Source organism: Crinia signifera, chromosome 19, assembly GCF_055691185.1.
Source record: "Crinia signifera chromosome 19, ASM5569118v1, whole genome shotgun sequence".
In the NCBI taxonomy this organism is placed as follows: Eukaryota; Metazoa; Chordata; class Amphibia; order Anura; family Myobatrachidae; genus Crinia; species Crinia signifera.
Genome location: NC_139226.1, coordinates 138,720,712 through 138,738,290, shown reverse-complemented (window position 1 = coordinate 138,738,290; position 17,579 = coordinate 138,720,712). Strand labels below are relative to the sequence as shown.

The window sequence follows — 17,579 nt, the reverse complement described above, 5'->3', positions numbered from 1 at the left end:
AACAATAGAACGGGTGAGACCGGTATATACATCCGGCTGACGGCAGAACAATAGAACGGGTGAGACCTATGTATACATCCGGCTGACGGCAGAATAGAACGGGTGAGACCGGTATATACATCCAACTGACGGCAGAACAATAGAACGGGTGAGACAGATGTATACATCCGGCTGACGGCAGAACAATAGAACGGGTGAGACAGATGTATAATCTGGCTGACGGCAGAACAGGTGAGAACGGTATAGAACGGGTGAGAACGGTATATACATCCAGCTGACGGCAGAACAATAGAATGGATGAGAACAGTGTATACATCCGGCTGATGGCAGAACTATAGAACGGGTGAGACCGATTTATACATCCGGCTGACGGCAGAACAATAGAACGGGTGAGACCGATGTATACATCCGGCTGACGGCAGAACAATAGAACGGGTGAGACCGATGTATACATCCGGCTGACGGCAGAACAATAGAACGGGTGAGACCGGTGTATACATCCGGCTGACGGCAGAATAGAACGGGTGAGACCGGTATATACATCCAACTGACGGCAGAACAATAGAACGGGTGAGACAGATGTATACATCCGGCTGACGGCAGAACGGGTGAGAACGGTATAGAACGGGTGAGAACGGTATATACATCCAGCTGACGGCAGAACAATAGAATGGATGAGAACAGTGTATACATCCGGCTGACGGCAGAACTATAGAACGGGTGAGACAGATGTATACATCCAGCTGGCGGCAGAACAATAGAACAGGTGAGAACGGTGTATATATCCGGCTGACGGCAGAACAATGGAACGGGTGAGATCATTGTATACATTTGGCTGACGGCAGAACTAAAGAACGGGTGAGAGATGTATACATCCAGCTGACGGCAGAACAATAGAACGGGTGAGACTGGTGTATATATCCAGCTGACGGCAGAACAATAGAATGGGTGAGACTGGTGTATAGATCCAGCTGAGGGCAGAACAATAGAACGGGTGAGACTGGTGTATACATCCAGCTGACGGCAGAACAAAAGAACGAGTGAGACCAGTGTATACATCCGGCTGATGGCAGAACAATAGAACGGGTGAGACCGGTGTATACCTCCGGCTGACGGCAGAACAATAGAACTGGTGAGACTGGTGTATACCTCCGACTGACGGCAGAACAATAGAACGGGTGAGACTGGTGTATACCTCCGACTGACGGCAGAACAATAGAACGGGTGAGACTGGTGTATACATCCAGCTGACGGCAGAACAATAGAACGGGTGAGACCGGTGTATACCTCCGGCTGACGGCAGAACAATAGAACGGGTGAGACTGGTGTATATCTCTGACTGACGGCAGAACAATAGAACGGGTGAGACTGGTGTATATATCCAGCTGACGGCAGAACAATAGAACGGGTGAGACTGGTGTATACATCCAGCTGACGGCAGAACAATAGAATGGGTGAGACTGGTGTATATATCCAGCTGACGGCAGAACAATAGAACGGGTGAGACTGGTGTATACATCCAGCTGACGGCAGAACAATAGAACGGGTGAGACTGGTGTATACCTCCGGCTGACGGCAGAACAATAGAACGGGTGAGACTGGTGTATATATCCAGCTGACGGCAGAACAATAGAACGGGTGAGACTGGTGTATATATCCAGCTGACGGCAGAACAATAGAACGGGTGAGACTGGTGTATACATCCAGCTGAGGGCAGAACAATAGAACGGGTGAGACTGGTGTATACATCCAGCTGACGCCAGAACAAAAGAACGGGTGAGACCAGTGTATACATCCGGCTGACGGCAGAACAATAGAACGGGTGAGACCGGTGTATACCTCCGGCTGACGGCAGAACAATAGAACGGGTGAGACCAGTGTATACATCCAGCTGACGGCAGAACAATAAATGATCTTTTTCAGTTCACAAATCCATTAGCCATTAGTAAAGCGTTTGTATGTAGCAATCACACAACATGGGACCGTATCCACCTGTAACGCACCTGACGTTGGGTGAGGATTGGCCAGGTTGTGTCCGGACAGGTCCACCAAGGAATGATGGACGGGATGGACGAACTGTGGCTGAGCAGCGATGTGATTGGGAGACTCGGCGGGGCTGGCGGTGTGAATCACATTCACCTGCAACAGGAACACACAGCGTTACATAGATTACATCATACGTCATAGCATCACGTGTATGATCAGCAGCTGCTACGGAAGCCGGGTGCACCCTGAAAGCCTTTGTCCCCCCAGTTCTAGAACAGTCTGATATCGGACTAACTCTGTGCATGCGAGTGCATCGTGCAGCAGGCGCTCCGTGTGTACCGTCGTGCAGCAGGCGCTCCGTGTTTAACATTGGGCCCTTAGGCAGCGGGAGAAGGCACAGAGCGGGCCCTTAGGCAGCGGGAGAAGGCACAGAGCGGGCCCTTAGGCAGCGGGAAAGGCACAGAGCGGGGCCCTTAGGCAGCAGGAGAAGGCACAGAGCAGGCCCTTAGGCAGCGGGAGAAGGCACAGAGCGGGCCCTTAGGCAGCGGGAGAAGGCACAGAGCGGGCCCTTAGGCAGCGGGAAAGGCACAGAGCGGGGCCCTTAGGCAGCAGGAGAAGGCACAGAGCGGGCCCTTAGGCAGCGGGAGAAGGCACAGAGCGGGCCCTTAGGCAGCGGGAGAAGGCACAGAGCAGGCCCTTAGGCAGCGGGAGAAGGCACAGAGCGGGCCCTTAGGCAGCGGGAGAAGGCACAGAGCGGGTCCTTAGGCAGCGGGAGAAGGCACAGAGCGGGCCCTTAGGCAGCGGGAAAAGGCACAGAGCGGGCCCTTAGGCAGCGGGAGAAGGCACAGAGCGGGCCCTTAGGCAGCGGGAGAAGGCACAGAGCGGGCCCTTAGGCAGCGGGAGAAGGCACAGAGCGGGTCCTTAGGCAGCGGGAGAAGGCACAGAGCGGGCCCTTAGGCAGCGGGAAAAGGCACAGAGCGGGCCCTTAGGCAGCGGGAGAAGGCACAGAGCGGGCCCTTAGGCAGCGGGAAAAGGCACAGAGCGGGCCCTTAGGCAGCGGGAGAAGGCACAGAGCGGGCCCTTAGGCAGCGGGAGAAGGCACAGAGTGGGCTACGTTATCTTAATGATCATTACCCTTTATGTATATGACATCGCACGGTGCCCGCATTGCATTACTTTACAAAGTACATACACAGAGCAGACTCGCAGGACAGAACATTGTAGGTTGTGTGTGTGATGGTGTAAGTGACGGCCCTGCTCACAAGAGCTTACAATCTACAGGGGAGTTATTACAGGATGGGGCCTGGACTGCACACCCCAGCTACTCATAATGGGATGTGCTACCTGCGACAGGACACCATTATATTGTCATTTATTATATATAATATAGGAGGTTTTTGGTCTAGTATTAGCCTGCCAACCGTCTGTCAAGGTAACACCGTCGGTCAGGTCCTTAACATTATAAGGGATCCCCTCTGGGGTGCAGGGTACCTCCTGACCACCCCGGGCCACACCACAAATAAAAAGTAGAGTGAAGTATTAGAGTGTTAGTGTGACAGACGATGACGGGATGATGAGGTTTTGGTCTTCACCTGTACGGAACACTATGACCGTAAGTCCCCCTCCCTGACAGTAAGGTCCAGCTAGCAGGGAATACAGGCCCCGCACACATCACTCATCGGCCCATAGGCTCACCTCCACCTGGAACTCGTTGCTGGTGTAGCGGCCGTTCAGCTCAGAGCAGACCAGTTTAAACTTCCTATCAAACAGCGAGACGGTGTTCCAGTTCCTGTAGCGGACCAGATGCAGCACCTCCTCGTAATGCGCCATTGTGTCCACACCTGTGAGGAATGAAAGGAGCGTTAGTGTGACTGCCGCCGGTACACAACATGTCCCAAGCGGGACTAATATGTGGGGACACTTACCGGTTATAACCACGCCCTGGTTGGAGCTGGTCATCTCCATCCCCTTCTGCTGCAGGTGAGTCAGGTCCAGCTGCAGACTCTCCCTATTGGGATCCAGGTCCTCTCCCACCACAGTGATCTCACATGTGTCCAGGTTATGCATGATCTCCTCCGACACCAGGGACTCTTGTACTAATGTAGACAGAGGACAAGTCACCGGTTAATGTGTCATATACAGGACCCCCAATATAGCCTGACAGGATGGACACAATGTACCGTTCTGCCCCAGAGGTACAGTGGTGAATGTGGTCGCTACCAGAACGGCCCCAGATTGCAGCAGCCGCCATCACTGGAACGGTTGGCTGCATAAAAGGAGTTACTGTAAATCCATTTCCACTTCAGTCACCCATGTATCAGATCTGCAGCTTATTACACAGCAGCTGGAACCACACAGGCGCCCTCCACCAGAGCCACGTACACACCAGCAGTGGGTGCGCAGATACACTGAGAGCTGAGGGTACCGGGAAGGTGCAGGACCAGCGAGAGGGCTCAGGCAGAGGTTTGTTAGGTGGCCAAAAGGTCCATTGCGATCGACTGATCAACCATAGACACAGGACTAGTCGATCGCAATGGACGCAGTCTGCAGCAGCCAGCCCAGTAATACCAATAAGACTCAGGGTGCTTCTTATTGGATAGCTGCAGCAGCCATGGTTGTCGCTGTAGACAGTGGAACACACGAGCACCAGACAGTGGAACACACGAGCACCAGACAGTGGAACACAGGAGCACCAGACAGTGGAACACACGGGCATCAGACAGCGGAACACACGGGCACCAGACAGCGGAACACACGGGCACCAGACAGCGGAACACACGGGCACCAGACAGCGGAACACACGGGCACCAGACAGCGGAACACACGAGCACCAGACAGCGGAACACACGAGCATCAGACAGCGGAACACACGAGCACCAGACAGCGGAACACACGAGCACCAGACAGCGGAACACACGAGCACCAGACAGCGGAACACACGAGCACCAGACAGCGGAACACACGAGCACCAGACAGCGGAACACACGAGCACCAGACAGCGGAACACACGAGCACCAGACAGCGGAACACACGAGCACCAGACAGCGGAACACACGAGCACCAGACAGCGAAACACACGATCACCAGACAGCGAAACACACGATCACCAGACAGCGAAACACACGATCACCAGACAGTGGAACACACCGGCATCAGACAGAGGAACACACCGGCATCAGACAGTGGAACACACGAGCACCAGACAGTGGAACACACGAGCACCAGACAGTGGAACACACGAGCATCAGACAGTGGAACACACAAGCCTCAGACAGTGGAACACACAAGCCTCAGACAGTGGAACACACGAGCACCAGACAGTGGAACACACGAGCACCAGACAGCGGAACACACGAGCATCGGACAGCGGAACACACGAGCACCGGACAGCGGAACACACGAGCACCGGACAGTGGAACACACGAGCATCAGACAGTGGAACACACAAGCCTCAGACAGTGGAACACACAAGCCTCAGACAGTGGAACACACGAGCACCAGAGAGTGGAACACACGAGCACCAGACAGCGGAACACACGAGCATCAGACAGTGGAACACACAAGCCTCAGACAGTGGAACACACGAGCACCAGACAGTGGAACACACGAGCACCAGACAGTGGAACACACGAGCACCAGACAGCGGAACACACGAGCATCGGACAGCGGAACACACGAGCACCGGACAGCGGAACACACGAGCACCGGACAGTGGAACACACGAGCATCAGACAGTGGAACACACAAGCCTCAGACAGCGGAACACACGAGCACCAGAGAGTGGAACACACGAGCACCAGACAGCGGAACACACGAGCATCAGACAGTGGAACACACGAGCATCAGACAGCGGAACACACGAGCACCAGACAGTGGAACACACGAGCACCAGACAGCGGAACACACGAGCATCGGACAGCGGAACACACGAGCACCGGACAGCGGAACACACGAGCACCGGACAGTGGAACACACGAGCATCAGACAGTGGAACACACAAGCCTCAGACAGCGGAACACACGAGCACCAGAGAGTGGAACACACGAGCACCAGACAGCGGAACACACGAGCATCAGACAGTGGAACACACGAGCATCAGACAGCGGAACACACGAGCACCAGACAGCGGAACACACGAGCACCAGACAGCGGAACACACGAGCATCAGACAGTGGAACACACGAGCACCAGACAGCGGAACACACGAGCACCAGACAGTGGAACACACGAGCACCAGACAGCGGAACACACGGGCCTCAGACAGTGGAACACACGAGCATCAGACAGTGGAACACACGAGCATCAAACAGTGGAACACACGAGCACGGTGTAACTGAGCAACAGCTTGAAGCCTAATATATCTGCATATAAATGAGGTTGGATGCACAAACCTGTAGGATCCTCATCCCCTTCTCCTTCTGCCTCCACCTCACGTGTGATGGTGCTGATGAGATGTAGCTCGGGGAACAGAGAAACACCTTCTGTGCTCTCAAACTCTGAGGCTGAACGGGCAAAGTGGTCGATGCCGCTCAGACTGATCTTGGGCTCCTCCGGCTGCAGCACCATGACGTAACCCTCCACATCCGGGACACTGATGCAGGTCTCCTCGTTGAAGCACCTACGGGAGAACACAAGGAGGCTGCAGTGTGACGGGGGTGCAGCAGTCACCTACAAGGCGGCTCATTCCAGCTTTATCTCATTAAAGGGGTTTTATACGCTCAGATATTAAACATACTTTACAGTGGTGGTGACCTTCAGGCGTCTGATGCCCGGGGTGGGGAACTGACGGGAGTTCAGGTAGGAGATATGCTGCATGGCCTGGTCAAACCGGTCAATGTCATCTCCTTCCAGCGTCAGGCTGGACTGGCTGGGACTCAGATTAATCTGCGAGACGAAATTCAGGTCAGTACACACGGCAGCACCTGGTGACGTTCTAGGTGTATACACTCCCCCCTCTATACCCAGCAGACCACCCTGGTGCCCAACTTTGCTTTACTTCTTCCGGTCAGCCACTTTCCCTAGGCTTCTGGAGAGGGGAATGAGTGCGTAGCTTGGGGTACACGGGATGAGGGGGTGCTATACCATACAGTAACAAGCACTGTGCTACAAGTAATAATTGCATTATCATCTATCATCATTTAATGTGACTTAATAATCACATTTCTACAGCGCTGTCTCTACAATAGGAGACTTCGGATGTTGTAAAGTACAAGTGCGGCCAATATTGGGCTTAGACCAACTACATACATTCAGAATAGCAATGATTTGATCTCAGTATACGAAGGTCATTTGTCCTGTAGGCATTACTGCGCTGTCCCCTTACGTCCTACCAGTACGGTCTCACTGCTCCTAGTGTCTGACTCACCTTCATGCCCTTGCCCACTCCGTCTGCAGGAGGGAAATCCAGGCCCTCTTTGCAGGTATACAGACAGTCTATCACCTTCTTGCTATCCAGCTTCCCAGTGCGGATCATCAGTCCTGCCAGGTTTCCACGGAAAAACTGAGCCATGTGCTGCTCGCCACCTGGACAGAGAGAGGAGACAGCCGTCAGTCAGCTGGTGCCGGCACGGAGGCCACCCGCGGGAGAGGTTACAGTATGGCATGCAGGTTAGTAACGTCCAGTCTCTGCCGGTACCACCAGAGGGGAGAGTCATGCAGATGTGCTCTGGGGAGGATAGATGGAAGCATCGGAGATAGGAGGAGGTATGGATCGGGCAAGCCGTGGCAGCTAACCAGCGGTTCCACCATAAGCCTTGTATGGTAAACTTCTGACAGGTATAAAAAGCCAGTCATAAATAGTTATTACAATGGAATGTGAAAGTGGTCAGTGCTACAGTGAAAGAGGGGGGAGTCAGCAGTGGTGGAACTACAAATCCCAGGAAGCAATGCAGTAACCATTGTTCGCCCATATACTGTAGACTTCCCAGTAATACCGCGGAGATGCACAAAGCGCAAGGTTAGCATTGCACCGGTGTTATATGATAGGGGGGGGTCTAGAACCAAAAGAAGGGCAGCAGAAGGCCCAAAAAATAAAAATAAATGGGGCAAGAGTCATGCACGGATGGGTGACATGTCAGTGTGGTTTGGTGGAGATGGATGGGGAGGAATGGACAGCAGACACCTGCATCGCTGTCTGTCATTGGCTCAGTGACATTCCCACTTCCTGAGTACTCTGCAGAACAGTAAGAGAAGGACAAACAGGGGAAGTGACCACAGGGTTAGGGACATTGGAACAACACAACAGCTTAGGACAACAATGCATCGGCTCATCTCACGGACGTCCCACGTCGGCACCGGGTCTGTTAGGGTCGGCGCGCTCTGTCGGCTTACGAAGCACATTGTATGGCTGGCACATAGACAGCAAGCCCCCCCTCCCCCACGGAGACCTGCCCATATTACTACAGTCTACATGCCTACAACAAAACGCAGGACTCCTCCAAACCAGTTGTGTCCCAGGCGGGATGCGGTCATTTGGTCTACTGCATTATGGTTGACAGTCATTAGGTCGAATCCATTAGGTCGAATCCATTAGGTCGACATGCTAAAAGGTCGACATGACTCTAGGTCGACATGGGAAAAGGTCGACATGATTCTAGTTCGAAAGGTCATTAGTTCAAAAGGTCATTAGTTCGACAAGGTCATTAGTTCGACATTGTCTATGTCGACATTCACAAGGTTGACATGGAGTTTTTCACTGTTTTTTGAGCCAACATGTGCCGACAGGCGGTATTTCATGCCCTACCATCCACTAGGGCGTGGTGGGAGAATAAAATAGTGTGCCGAGCGTAGCGAGGCACTGTGCCCGACGCATAGCGAGCGCAGCGAGCGATGCGAGGGGATGCAGTGCACTTTAAACTGTGTCCATGTCGACTGTGTTGACATTCAGGTAAAAAAACAGTGACAAACCCCATATCGACCTTGTGAATGTCGACATAGACAATGTCGAACTAATGACCTTGTCGAACTAATGACCTTTCGACCTAGAATCATGTCGACCTTTTCCCATGTCGACCTAGAGTCATGTCGACCTTTTAGCATGTCGACCTAATGACTTTCGACCATAATGCAATAGACCAAATGATCCCAACCCGTCCCAGGCATGAATATTCATGAGAAATGCAGCCAATCAATTCATTCGGATCTATTGACCAATGAGGGCCCCAGAGAGTACACTACTACATGGACCCGCTGCATCTGCCAATACAGGTTTAGCTGTTTGTACTACACCATGGTATTTGTTACAGAGGTTGCATTATAATGTGTATATAAACACGCGGCACTTTCTATATGCTGCAGAGTGTACCCTATATGTGCCCTAGATGGGTGCCATTACCTTGCCAGCAAGCTCCGACCATGAGCTGGGTGTCCAGCTGTGTAGGGTGTAGCGGGTAGTCCTCAGTCACCGTGAATGGGTCATACAGAACGCCGTCCACGTAGAGGGTGACTGTGGGGACGTCTACTGTGAGGACATAGTGATGCCATTCCTTGTCGCAGGCCTGTAGAGACAGAACGCGGAAGGCCGGTGGCCTGTTATTAGCACCCGATGGATCCCAGCAGCCAAAACCCCCGCCGATCTGCTGTAGGACAAGCTCAGGATTGTAAGTGTGCAACGTGTAACACCACCAGTCCTAAACAGCCACGGGTGGTACAGGACTCACTACATTAGTAGGCACAGGAAATACACACAAGGGAACTGCTACAGAAGTCACATGACGGCATAAAAAGCCGCATGCTCGCCTGTAGTGCGGCCCAGTGGTCTGTATAGAACCCTGTTCATCCGGTGTCAGCCAGTCAGCACTACAGCCTGCGTATGTAGCCGTCCCCTTACTAACCCCAGCAACCAGTGCACATGGGGGTCTGGCACCAGAGCTGGGAGAGAACGGGATCACTGTGGCCATTGCTGCAGGTCATGTCAGACAGACAAGGGCATTATATAATAACTGGAAAGATGCAGGCATGGGCTAACTAGCCGGAACAGTGCCCACAGGATCACACAACCATCCAGTCCCAATGTAGAGACACACAGACGTCACACCTGACCATTATATATAAGGAGGATCCTGCAGGATCACACAACCAACCAGTCCCAATGTACAGACACACAGACGTCACACAGCGAGCACACGTACACCTGACCATTATATATAAGGAGGATCCCGCAGGATCACACAACCAACCAGTCCCAATGTACAGACACACAGCGAGCACAAGTACACCTGACCATTATATATAAGGAGGATCCTGCAGGATCACACAGCCAACCAGTCCCAATGTACAGACACACAGCGAGCACAAGTACACCTGACCATTATATATAAGGAGGATCCCGCCGGATCACACAACCAACCAGTCCCAATGTACAGACACACAGACGTCACACAGCGAGCACAAGTACACCTGACCATTATATATAAGGAGGATCCCGCAGGATCACAAAACCAACCAGTCCCAATGTACAGACAAAACAGACGTCACATAGCGAGCACAAGTACACCTGACCAGTATATATAAGGAGGATCCCGCAGGATCACACAGCCAACCAGTCCTAATGTACAGACACACAGCGAGCACAAGTACACCTGACCATTATATATAAGGAGGATCCCGCAGGATCACACAGCCAACCAGTCCCAATGTACAGACACACAGCGAGCACAAGTACACCTGACCAGTATATATAAGGAGGATCCCGCAGGATCACACAACCAACCAGTCCTAATGTACAGACACACAGACGTCACACAGTGAGCACAAGTACACCTGACCATTATATATAAGGAGGATCCCGCAGGATCACACAGCCAACTAGTCCTAATGTACAGACACACAGCGAGCACAAGTACACCTGACCAGTATATATAAGGAGGATCCCGCAGGATCACACAACCAACCAGTCCTAATGTACAGACACACAGACGTCACACAGCGAGCACAAGTACACCTGACCATTATATATAAGGAGGATCCCACAGGATCACACAGTCAACCAGTCCTAATGTACAGACACACAGCGAGCACAAGTACACCTGACCAGTATATATAAGGAGGATCCCGCAGGATCACACAGCCAACCAGTCCCAATGTACAGACACACAGCGAGCACAAGTACACCTGACCAGTATATATAAGGAGGATCCCGCAGGATCACACAACCAACCAGTCCTAATGTACAGACACACAGCGAGCACAAGTACACCTGACCAGTATATATAAGGAGGATCCCGCAGGATCACACAGCCAACCAGTCCCAATGTACAGACACACAGCGAGCACAAGTACACCTGACCAGTATATATAAGGAGGATCCCGCAGGATCACACAACCAACCAGTCCCAATGTACAGACACACAGCGAGCACAAGTACACCTGACCAGTATATATAAGGAGGATCCCGCAGGATCACACAACCAACCAGTCCCAATGTACAGACACACAGACGTCACACAGCGAGCACAAGTACACCTGACCATTATATATAAGGAGGATCCCGCAGGATCACACAACCAACCAGTCCCAATGTACAGACACACAGACGTCACACAGCGAGCACAAGTACACCTGACCATTATATATAAGGAGGATCCCGCAGGATCACACAGCCAACCAGTCCCAATGTACAGACACACAGCGAGCACAAGTGCACCTGACCATTGTATATAAGGAGTATCCCGCAGGATCACGCAGCCAACCAGTCCCAATGTACAGACACACAGTGAGCACAAGTACACCTGACCATTATATATAAGGAGGATCCCGCAGGATCACACAGCCAACCAGTCCCAATGTACAGACACACAGCGAGCACAAGTGCACCTGACCATTGTATATAAGGAGGATCCCGCAGGATCACACAGCGAGCACAAGTACACCTGACCATTGTATATAAGGAGGCGGAGTAGCCTTACATTCTCTGGAGTGTAACAATAGGGAGATGGTATAAGAGCCCCATATAAGGAGGTAATATTATACAAGGATGCAATGCGTTACACTCTGCAGCTTGGGGCAGTGACCCAGGAAGATGGGCACCAGCGCCATGCCAGTATGGGCACACACCTCACTGGTGACACGTATGGAATGTGCATGTGGTGGAATATTTTGTGCTTATTAAATTATATCAGTTGTATGATACAATATCTGTGCAGCTTGGAGCCAGTTTCTCCCTCCCGTAAGGTTGGTGCACCAGAGCTTTCCCAGTCACGGTACATTTTGCCCATATTCTAGCCTATTTCATGCGGTAATGTACACGGCCCATCGCACCGCAGGGGGCATCGGATTACTCCAGCTGCAGATGTAGATGTGCCCCACAGCATGTATCACCCTCACAGTAAGGACCGGGGAGGGCTCGCTCTCTGTATCGGAAGGGAACCGCAGCGTCAGGGGAGCAGAACTCGCTCATTATGTTACATTGTGAAGACATGAAGTCTGGTGAAATCAGAGCCATTTATAGCAAAGAGAGAGAAGTATAAGACAAGGTCACCGCAGCTCCCGGGGAGGGACCAGGACTATCCGCATCCGAGGGCATCAGTAACAGTAATGAGAGCTTTCACTTATCGCGACCTAATGGTATTCCTGACGCGGCCGCTGATGTTCCCAGATCACACGTTTATTAATGTTGTATAATAATAAATCTTCATAAAAGTCAGAAAACCAATGCCAGACCCAGTTGGTGCTACAAAGATGCCAGAACCAATAGCTGGTGTTCCGATCAGTTGGTGCAACACCAATGCCAGAACCAATAGCCGGTATCCCGATCAGTTAGTGCAACACAGATGCCAGAACCAATAGCCGGTGTCCCGATCAGTTGGTGCAACACCAATGCCAGAACCAATAGCCGGTGTCCCGATCAGTAGGTGCAACACCAATGCCAGAACCAATAGCCGGTATACCGATCAGTTAGTGCAACACCGATGCCAGAACCAATAGCCGGTATCCCGATCAGTTGGTGCAACACCAATGCTAGAACCAGTAGCCGGTATCCCGATCAGTTAGTGCAACACCGATGCCAGAACCAACAGCCGGTGTCTCCATCAGTCAATGCAACACTGATGCCAGAATCAATAGCCGGTATCCCCATCAGTTAGTGCAACACCGATGCCAGAACCAATAGCCGGTGTCCCGATCAATTAGCGCAACACCGATGCCAGAACCAATAGCCGGTATCCCGATCAATTAGCCAGAACCAATAGCCGGTATCCCGATCAATTAGCGCAACACCGATGCCAGAACCAATAGCCGGTATCCTGATCAATTAGCCAGAACCAATAGCCGGTATCCCGATCAATTAGCGCAACACCGATGCCAGAACCAATAGCCGGTATCCCGATCAATTAGTGCAAAAGCGATGCCAGAACCAACAGCCGGTATCCCCATCAGTTAGTGCAACACCGATGCCAGAACCAATAGCCGGTATCCCGATCAATTAGCCAGAACCAATAGCCGGTATCCCGATCAATTAGCCAGAACCAATAGCCGGTATCCCGATCAATTAGCCAGAACCAATAGCCGGTATCCCGATCAATTAGCCAGAACCAATAGCCGGTATCCCGATCAATTAGTGCAACACCGATGCCAGAACCAACAGCCGGTATCCCGATCATTTAGTGTGTGGTGAGCGTATGGCCAGGGTTTGGTTTAGGTGCTATTGGGGAACTTAGGGATAGCCTGCGGGAGGGGAAGTTTGGATTAAGCTTCTAGAAGGAAGGATTGGGGGGGGAAGTGGGTTTAGGATGCCAGCATCGGTATTCTGACAAACGGTTATTTGTATGTATTCCATCTCGCAACCCAACTGGCATCCTGTGTCGGTACTGTATAGTCTAGCTAACCTGTTGCACTAACTGATCGGGACACCGGCTATTGGTTCTGGCATTGGTGTTGCACCAACTGATCGGGACACCGGCTATTGGTTCTGGCATTGGTGTTGCACCAACTGATCGGGATACCTGCTATTAGTTACATGTTTTATGATACATTGTAACTATATTAAATCTGCACAAATCGCTCACTATGCTGAGTACAGGCCAAGCTTAGTCCAAACTCTGCAACTCAGCCACAAACCATTATTTGTCTGAAGCTTTGGAGACGCCATGAGAACACCAACATCTTCATAACACTTCTTGTGTCAGGTTGTGATTCAACACACGGCAAACCGACACCGTGGTTATTCCAGTCTGCGCCCTGCGCTACAGTGTGACATGAACAAGTGTTTACTGCACAGTAACTTGCAGCCCACACCTCCCACGGCAATCTGCTGGAGGACAGGCATAATTATCACACACACGTGTCTTTCTGCAGCAATCTGGGGCTGCAGCCGCTCCCCTCCCCCCCACACCCCACCTTTCATGCCAACAAACGGCAGACGTGTGGAACATTCTCACTGAGGCGTAAAAAGATAGCAAAATGGGAATATTTCATGGGAAAGTCTATGTGTTCTAGAGCTTGGCCAAATTCCAGTTCTTGCTGAAGGTCATTTCCCTCATCGGTCAACTGGTGCTTGTAATTCATCAAATGGGGGTGTGAGTGACTATGGTTCTATTGGCCATAATAATGCAGAAATATCAGGACTGACTAATGAGAGGGTCCATCAGATCATATACAGAAAGAAGAAGGGTCTCTGCCAATCTCTAGTCCGTCGCTTAGGGCAAAGCCCTGGACATGCGGCAGGGACAGGTACATCTGTCCAAGCCCAATACTGGGCAATACTACCCTCTCCCACTGTCCAGCGGTGCATGGCCGCCACTACAGTGTCCTTCTCAGAGCGCACACATTACAGAACAGCTGCTCCTGATAATCACATGCACCTGGCCTGCAGGGACAGCAGCTCCGCTCACCTGGTTTAACTTCCAGTGGAACTCGGCAGGTTTGTAGGTCTTCTGCTCAGAGGGCTCTTGGCGAAGCAGGAATCCCAGCTTGCAGTTGTGAATGTAGAGCGAGTAGTGGTGACGATTCATGTCTAGATAAAGGGCACAAGCTGTAGTCAACAGTGCAGTGATAACAGCGCGGAGCAGCGCGCCTCCAGCAGCAGAAGCATTGTATACACAGCGTTACCAGTATAAGGGGGATGTAGCTACTGTGCCAGTCAGGATCCCTGTGGTTAGGATGCCAACGCCAAGATCATGACTGCCTACATTACCGCCAGCTGGAATCCCGGTGCACAGGGTCTATTCTGGGGTCAACGACGGGAACAGGGAACGGGGGCAATGGGGGCTTAGAACCTTGCACAGTGCAGTTCGCCTTGTTGCGCTATCCCTCTGTGGGGATCCTACTGAACCCGTATAATAGGCTACCGGTACCTGTCTTGTCAGAATTACACAGGATGGTCTCCTTCTCCCGTCCTCCTGGTCCGTGCCTCATCCAGACCGATATCACAAACGGCTCTTTTAGGTCAGTGGTAACAACACCATCGGGGATCTTCACCGCCTGCGTGCCATTAAACTCAAACACCTGGTCACTGTCATGTCCGTTATCTGTAGACAGCCCCACGGTCCAGTTGGAAGTGGCGCTGGGAGTGGGCAGCAGCTCCGCGGTGTTGGACGTGGCCCCTACATAAACACAGAGATGAACATCAGCTTCTCTTGGGGCTTATTAGACTAAGTTCTGATACCGGTGACCCCCACCCCCCCCCCCCCCCCCACCCCCCACAGGACTGCGCCTTGCGGCACGCGATGGCTCAGCCCAGAGAGGTCTGTACCCGTTCCTACATAGATTCTGTTAGGAATATTGCTACTGTGGAGCTTATAAAACACTCAGCGACTTCATCCAGAGACATCATATAGAGAATGTGGTACTTACCGCACAGCCGGTGTAGGGACTTCTCCGAGTAAGTGTCCCTGTCACACCCTTTGCCAATGTGACTGGTTTCCAGCTGTACAGTTGCTTGAATTGAAGTGATTGGCTCATCACAGGTCTCCAGGTGCATGCCAGGGAACAGTGCCAGCGACCCAGTGCCCGGCTCATACTCTATTCTCTTACTCCAACCTACAGTAATAGTAACAGGACAAGGGGTAATGGTGCCCAACCAAAATGTAGCAGGAGATGCCCACTATGTAACGTGCCCACCTCACCACCCAGGGAACAGTGCCAGCGACCCAGTGTCCGGCTCATACTCTATTCTCTTACTCCAACCTACAGTAATAGTAACAGGACAAGGGGTAATGGTGCCCAACCAACATGTAGCAGGAGATGCCCACTATGTAACGTGCCCACCTTACCACCCAGGGGACAGTGCCAGCGACCCAGTGCCCGGCTCATACTCTATTCTCTTACTCCAACCTACAGTAATACCAACAGGACAAGGGGTAATGGTGCCCAACCAACATGTAGCAGGAGATGCCCACTATCTAACGTGCCCACCTCACCTCCCAGGGACACAGTACAGGCACATGCCAGCACCATGGGTGAATCTGTAGATGCCCGTTACGTACCTTGCCAGCTGGCTTTACATGTTGGTTTGATGTTGATCTTCACCAGTATGTCTTCGGTGGCCCTCTTCTTCCCGCAGTCGTACGCCGTCACCGTCAGTTTATACTGGCGCTCCTTGCCGTAATTCAGCTTCTCCGTGTTTTTGATATAACCTGAGCAGTCAGAATTGGGAAAGTGTCAGGCCAGAGTCATGTGATTTACCCATGCAGGGAACGGGAGGACATAGGGCAGACCACTGACGGCCAGAGGCATGTGACTAACCTATGCTGGGGGAAGACACAGGGTGGACCACTGACGGTCAAGATAATGTGAGTAACCCATGCTGGGAACAGGAGGACACAGGGTGGACCACTGATGGCCTAGAGCCATGTGACTAACCCATGGCGGGAAAGGGAGGACACAGGGCGGACCAATGAGGACATCATCCATTCCATAGCGGATGTTAGATCCAGGTGGCTGATCCCATCCCTATACACTCATACCCACATTATCACCAATACTGGGAGTGTAAGAGTCACCGGTTCTAGGGTGGGACCAGCTATTTATCATGTCCCCCCATAGTCACCGGTTCTAGGGCTTGTGTGGGACCAGCTATTTATCATGTCCCCCCATAGTCACCGGTTCTAGGGCTTGTGTGGGACCAGCTATTTATCATGTCCCCCCATAGTCACCGGTTCTAGGGCTTGTGTGGGACCAACTATTTATAATGTCCCCCAATAGTCACCGGTTCTAGGGCTTGTGTGGGACCAACTATTTATCATGTCCCCCCATAGTCACCGGTTCTAGGGCTTGTGTGGGACCAGCTATTTATCATGTCCCCCCATAGTCACCGGTTAAAGGGGTTGTGGGGGACCAGCTATGTATCATGGCCCCATAGTCACCGGTTCTAGGGCTTGTGTGGGACCAGCTATTTATCATGTCCCCCCATAGTCACCGGTTCTAGGGCTTGTGTGGGACCAACTATTTATCATGTCCCCCCATAGTCACCGGTTCTAGGGCTTGTGTGGGACCAACTATTTATCATGTCCCCCCATAGTCACCGGTTCTAGGGCTTGTGTGGGACCAGCTATTTATCATGTCCCCCCATAGTCACCGGTTCTAGGGCTTGTGTGGGACCAACTATTTATCATGTCCCCCCATAGTCACCGGTTCTAGGGCTTTTGTGGGACCAACTA

General features: G+C 52.0%; 1 protein-coding gene across 4 annotated transcripts in view; it reads right to left on the bottom strand.

Moving 5' to 3' along the window:
* Positions 1–17,579, bottom strand: part of CLSTN1 (calsyntenin 1) — a 67,166-nt gene that overhangs the window by 10,245 nt on the left and 39,342 nt on the right. For 2 of the 4 annotated variants that reach the window (XM_083163499.1, XM_083163500.1), the window contains 12 exons: positions 16,407–16,556; positions 15,775–15,960; positions 15,276–15,524; positions 14,814–14,935; positions 9,320–9,482; positions 8,108–8,158; positions 7,352–7,509; positions 6,722–6,870; positions 6,378–6,604; positions 3,912–4,082; positions 3,682–3,827; positions 2,004–2,139 (listed from right to left, as the gene is read on the bottom strand). In XM_083163499.1, the coding sequence (XP_083019625.1) occupies positions 2,004–2,139; positions 3,682–3,827; positions 3,912–4,082; positions 6,378–6,604; positions 6,722–6,870; positions 7,352–7,509; positions 8,108–8,158; positions 9,320–9,482; positions 14,814–14,935; positions 15,276–15,524; positions 15,775–15,960; positions 16,407–16,556 (1,908 nt within the window). The remainder of the gene's footprint in view (positions 1–2,003; positions 2,140–3,681; positions 3,828–3,911; positions 4,083–6,377; positions 6,605–6,721; positions 6,871–7,351; positions 7,510–8,107; positions 8,159–9,319; positions 9,483–14,813; positions 14,936–15,275; positions 15,525–15,774; positions 15,961–16,406; positions 16,557–17,579) is intronic. The other 2 variants (XM_083163501.1, XM_083163502.1) reach the window with 1 other exon arrangement.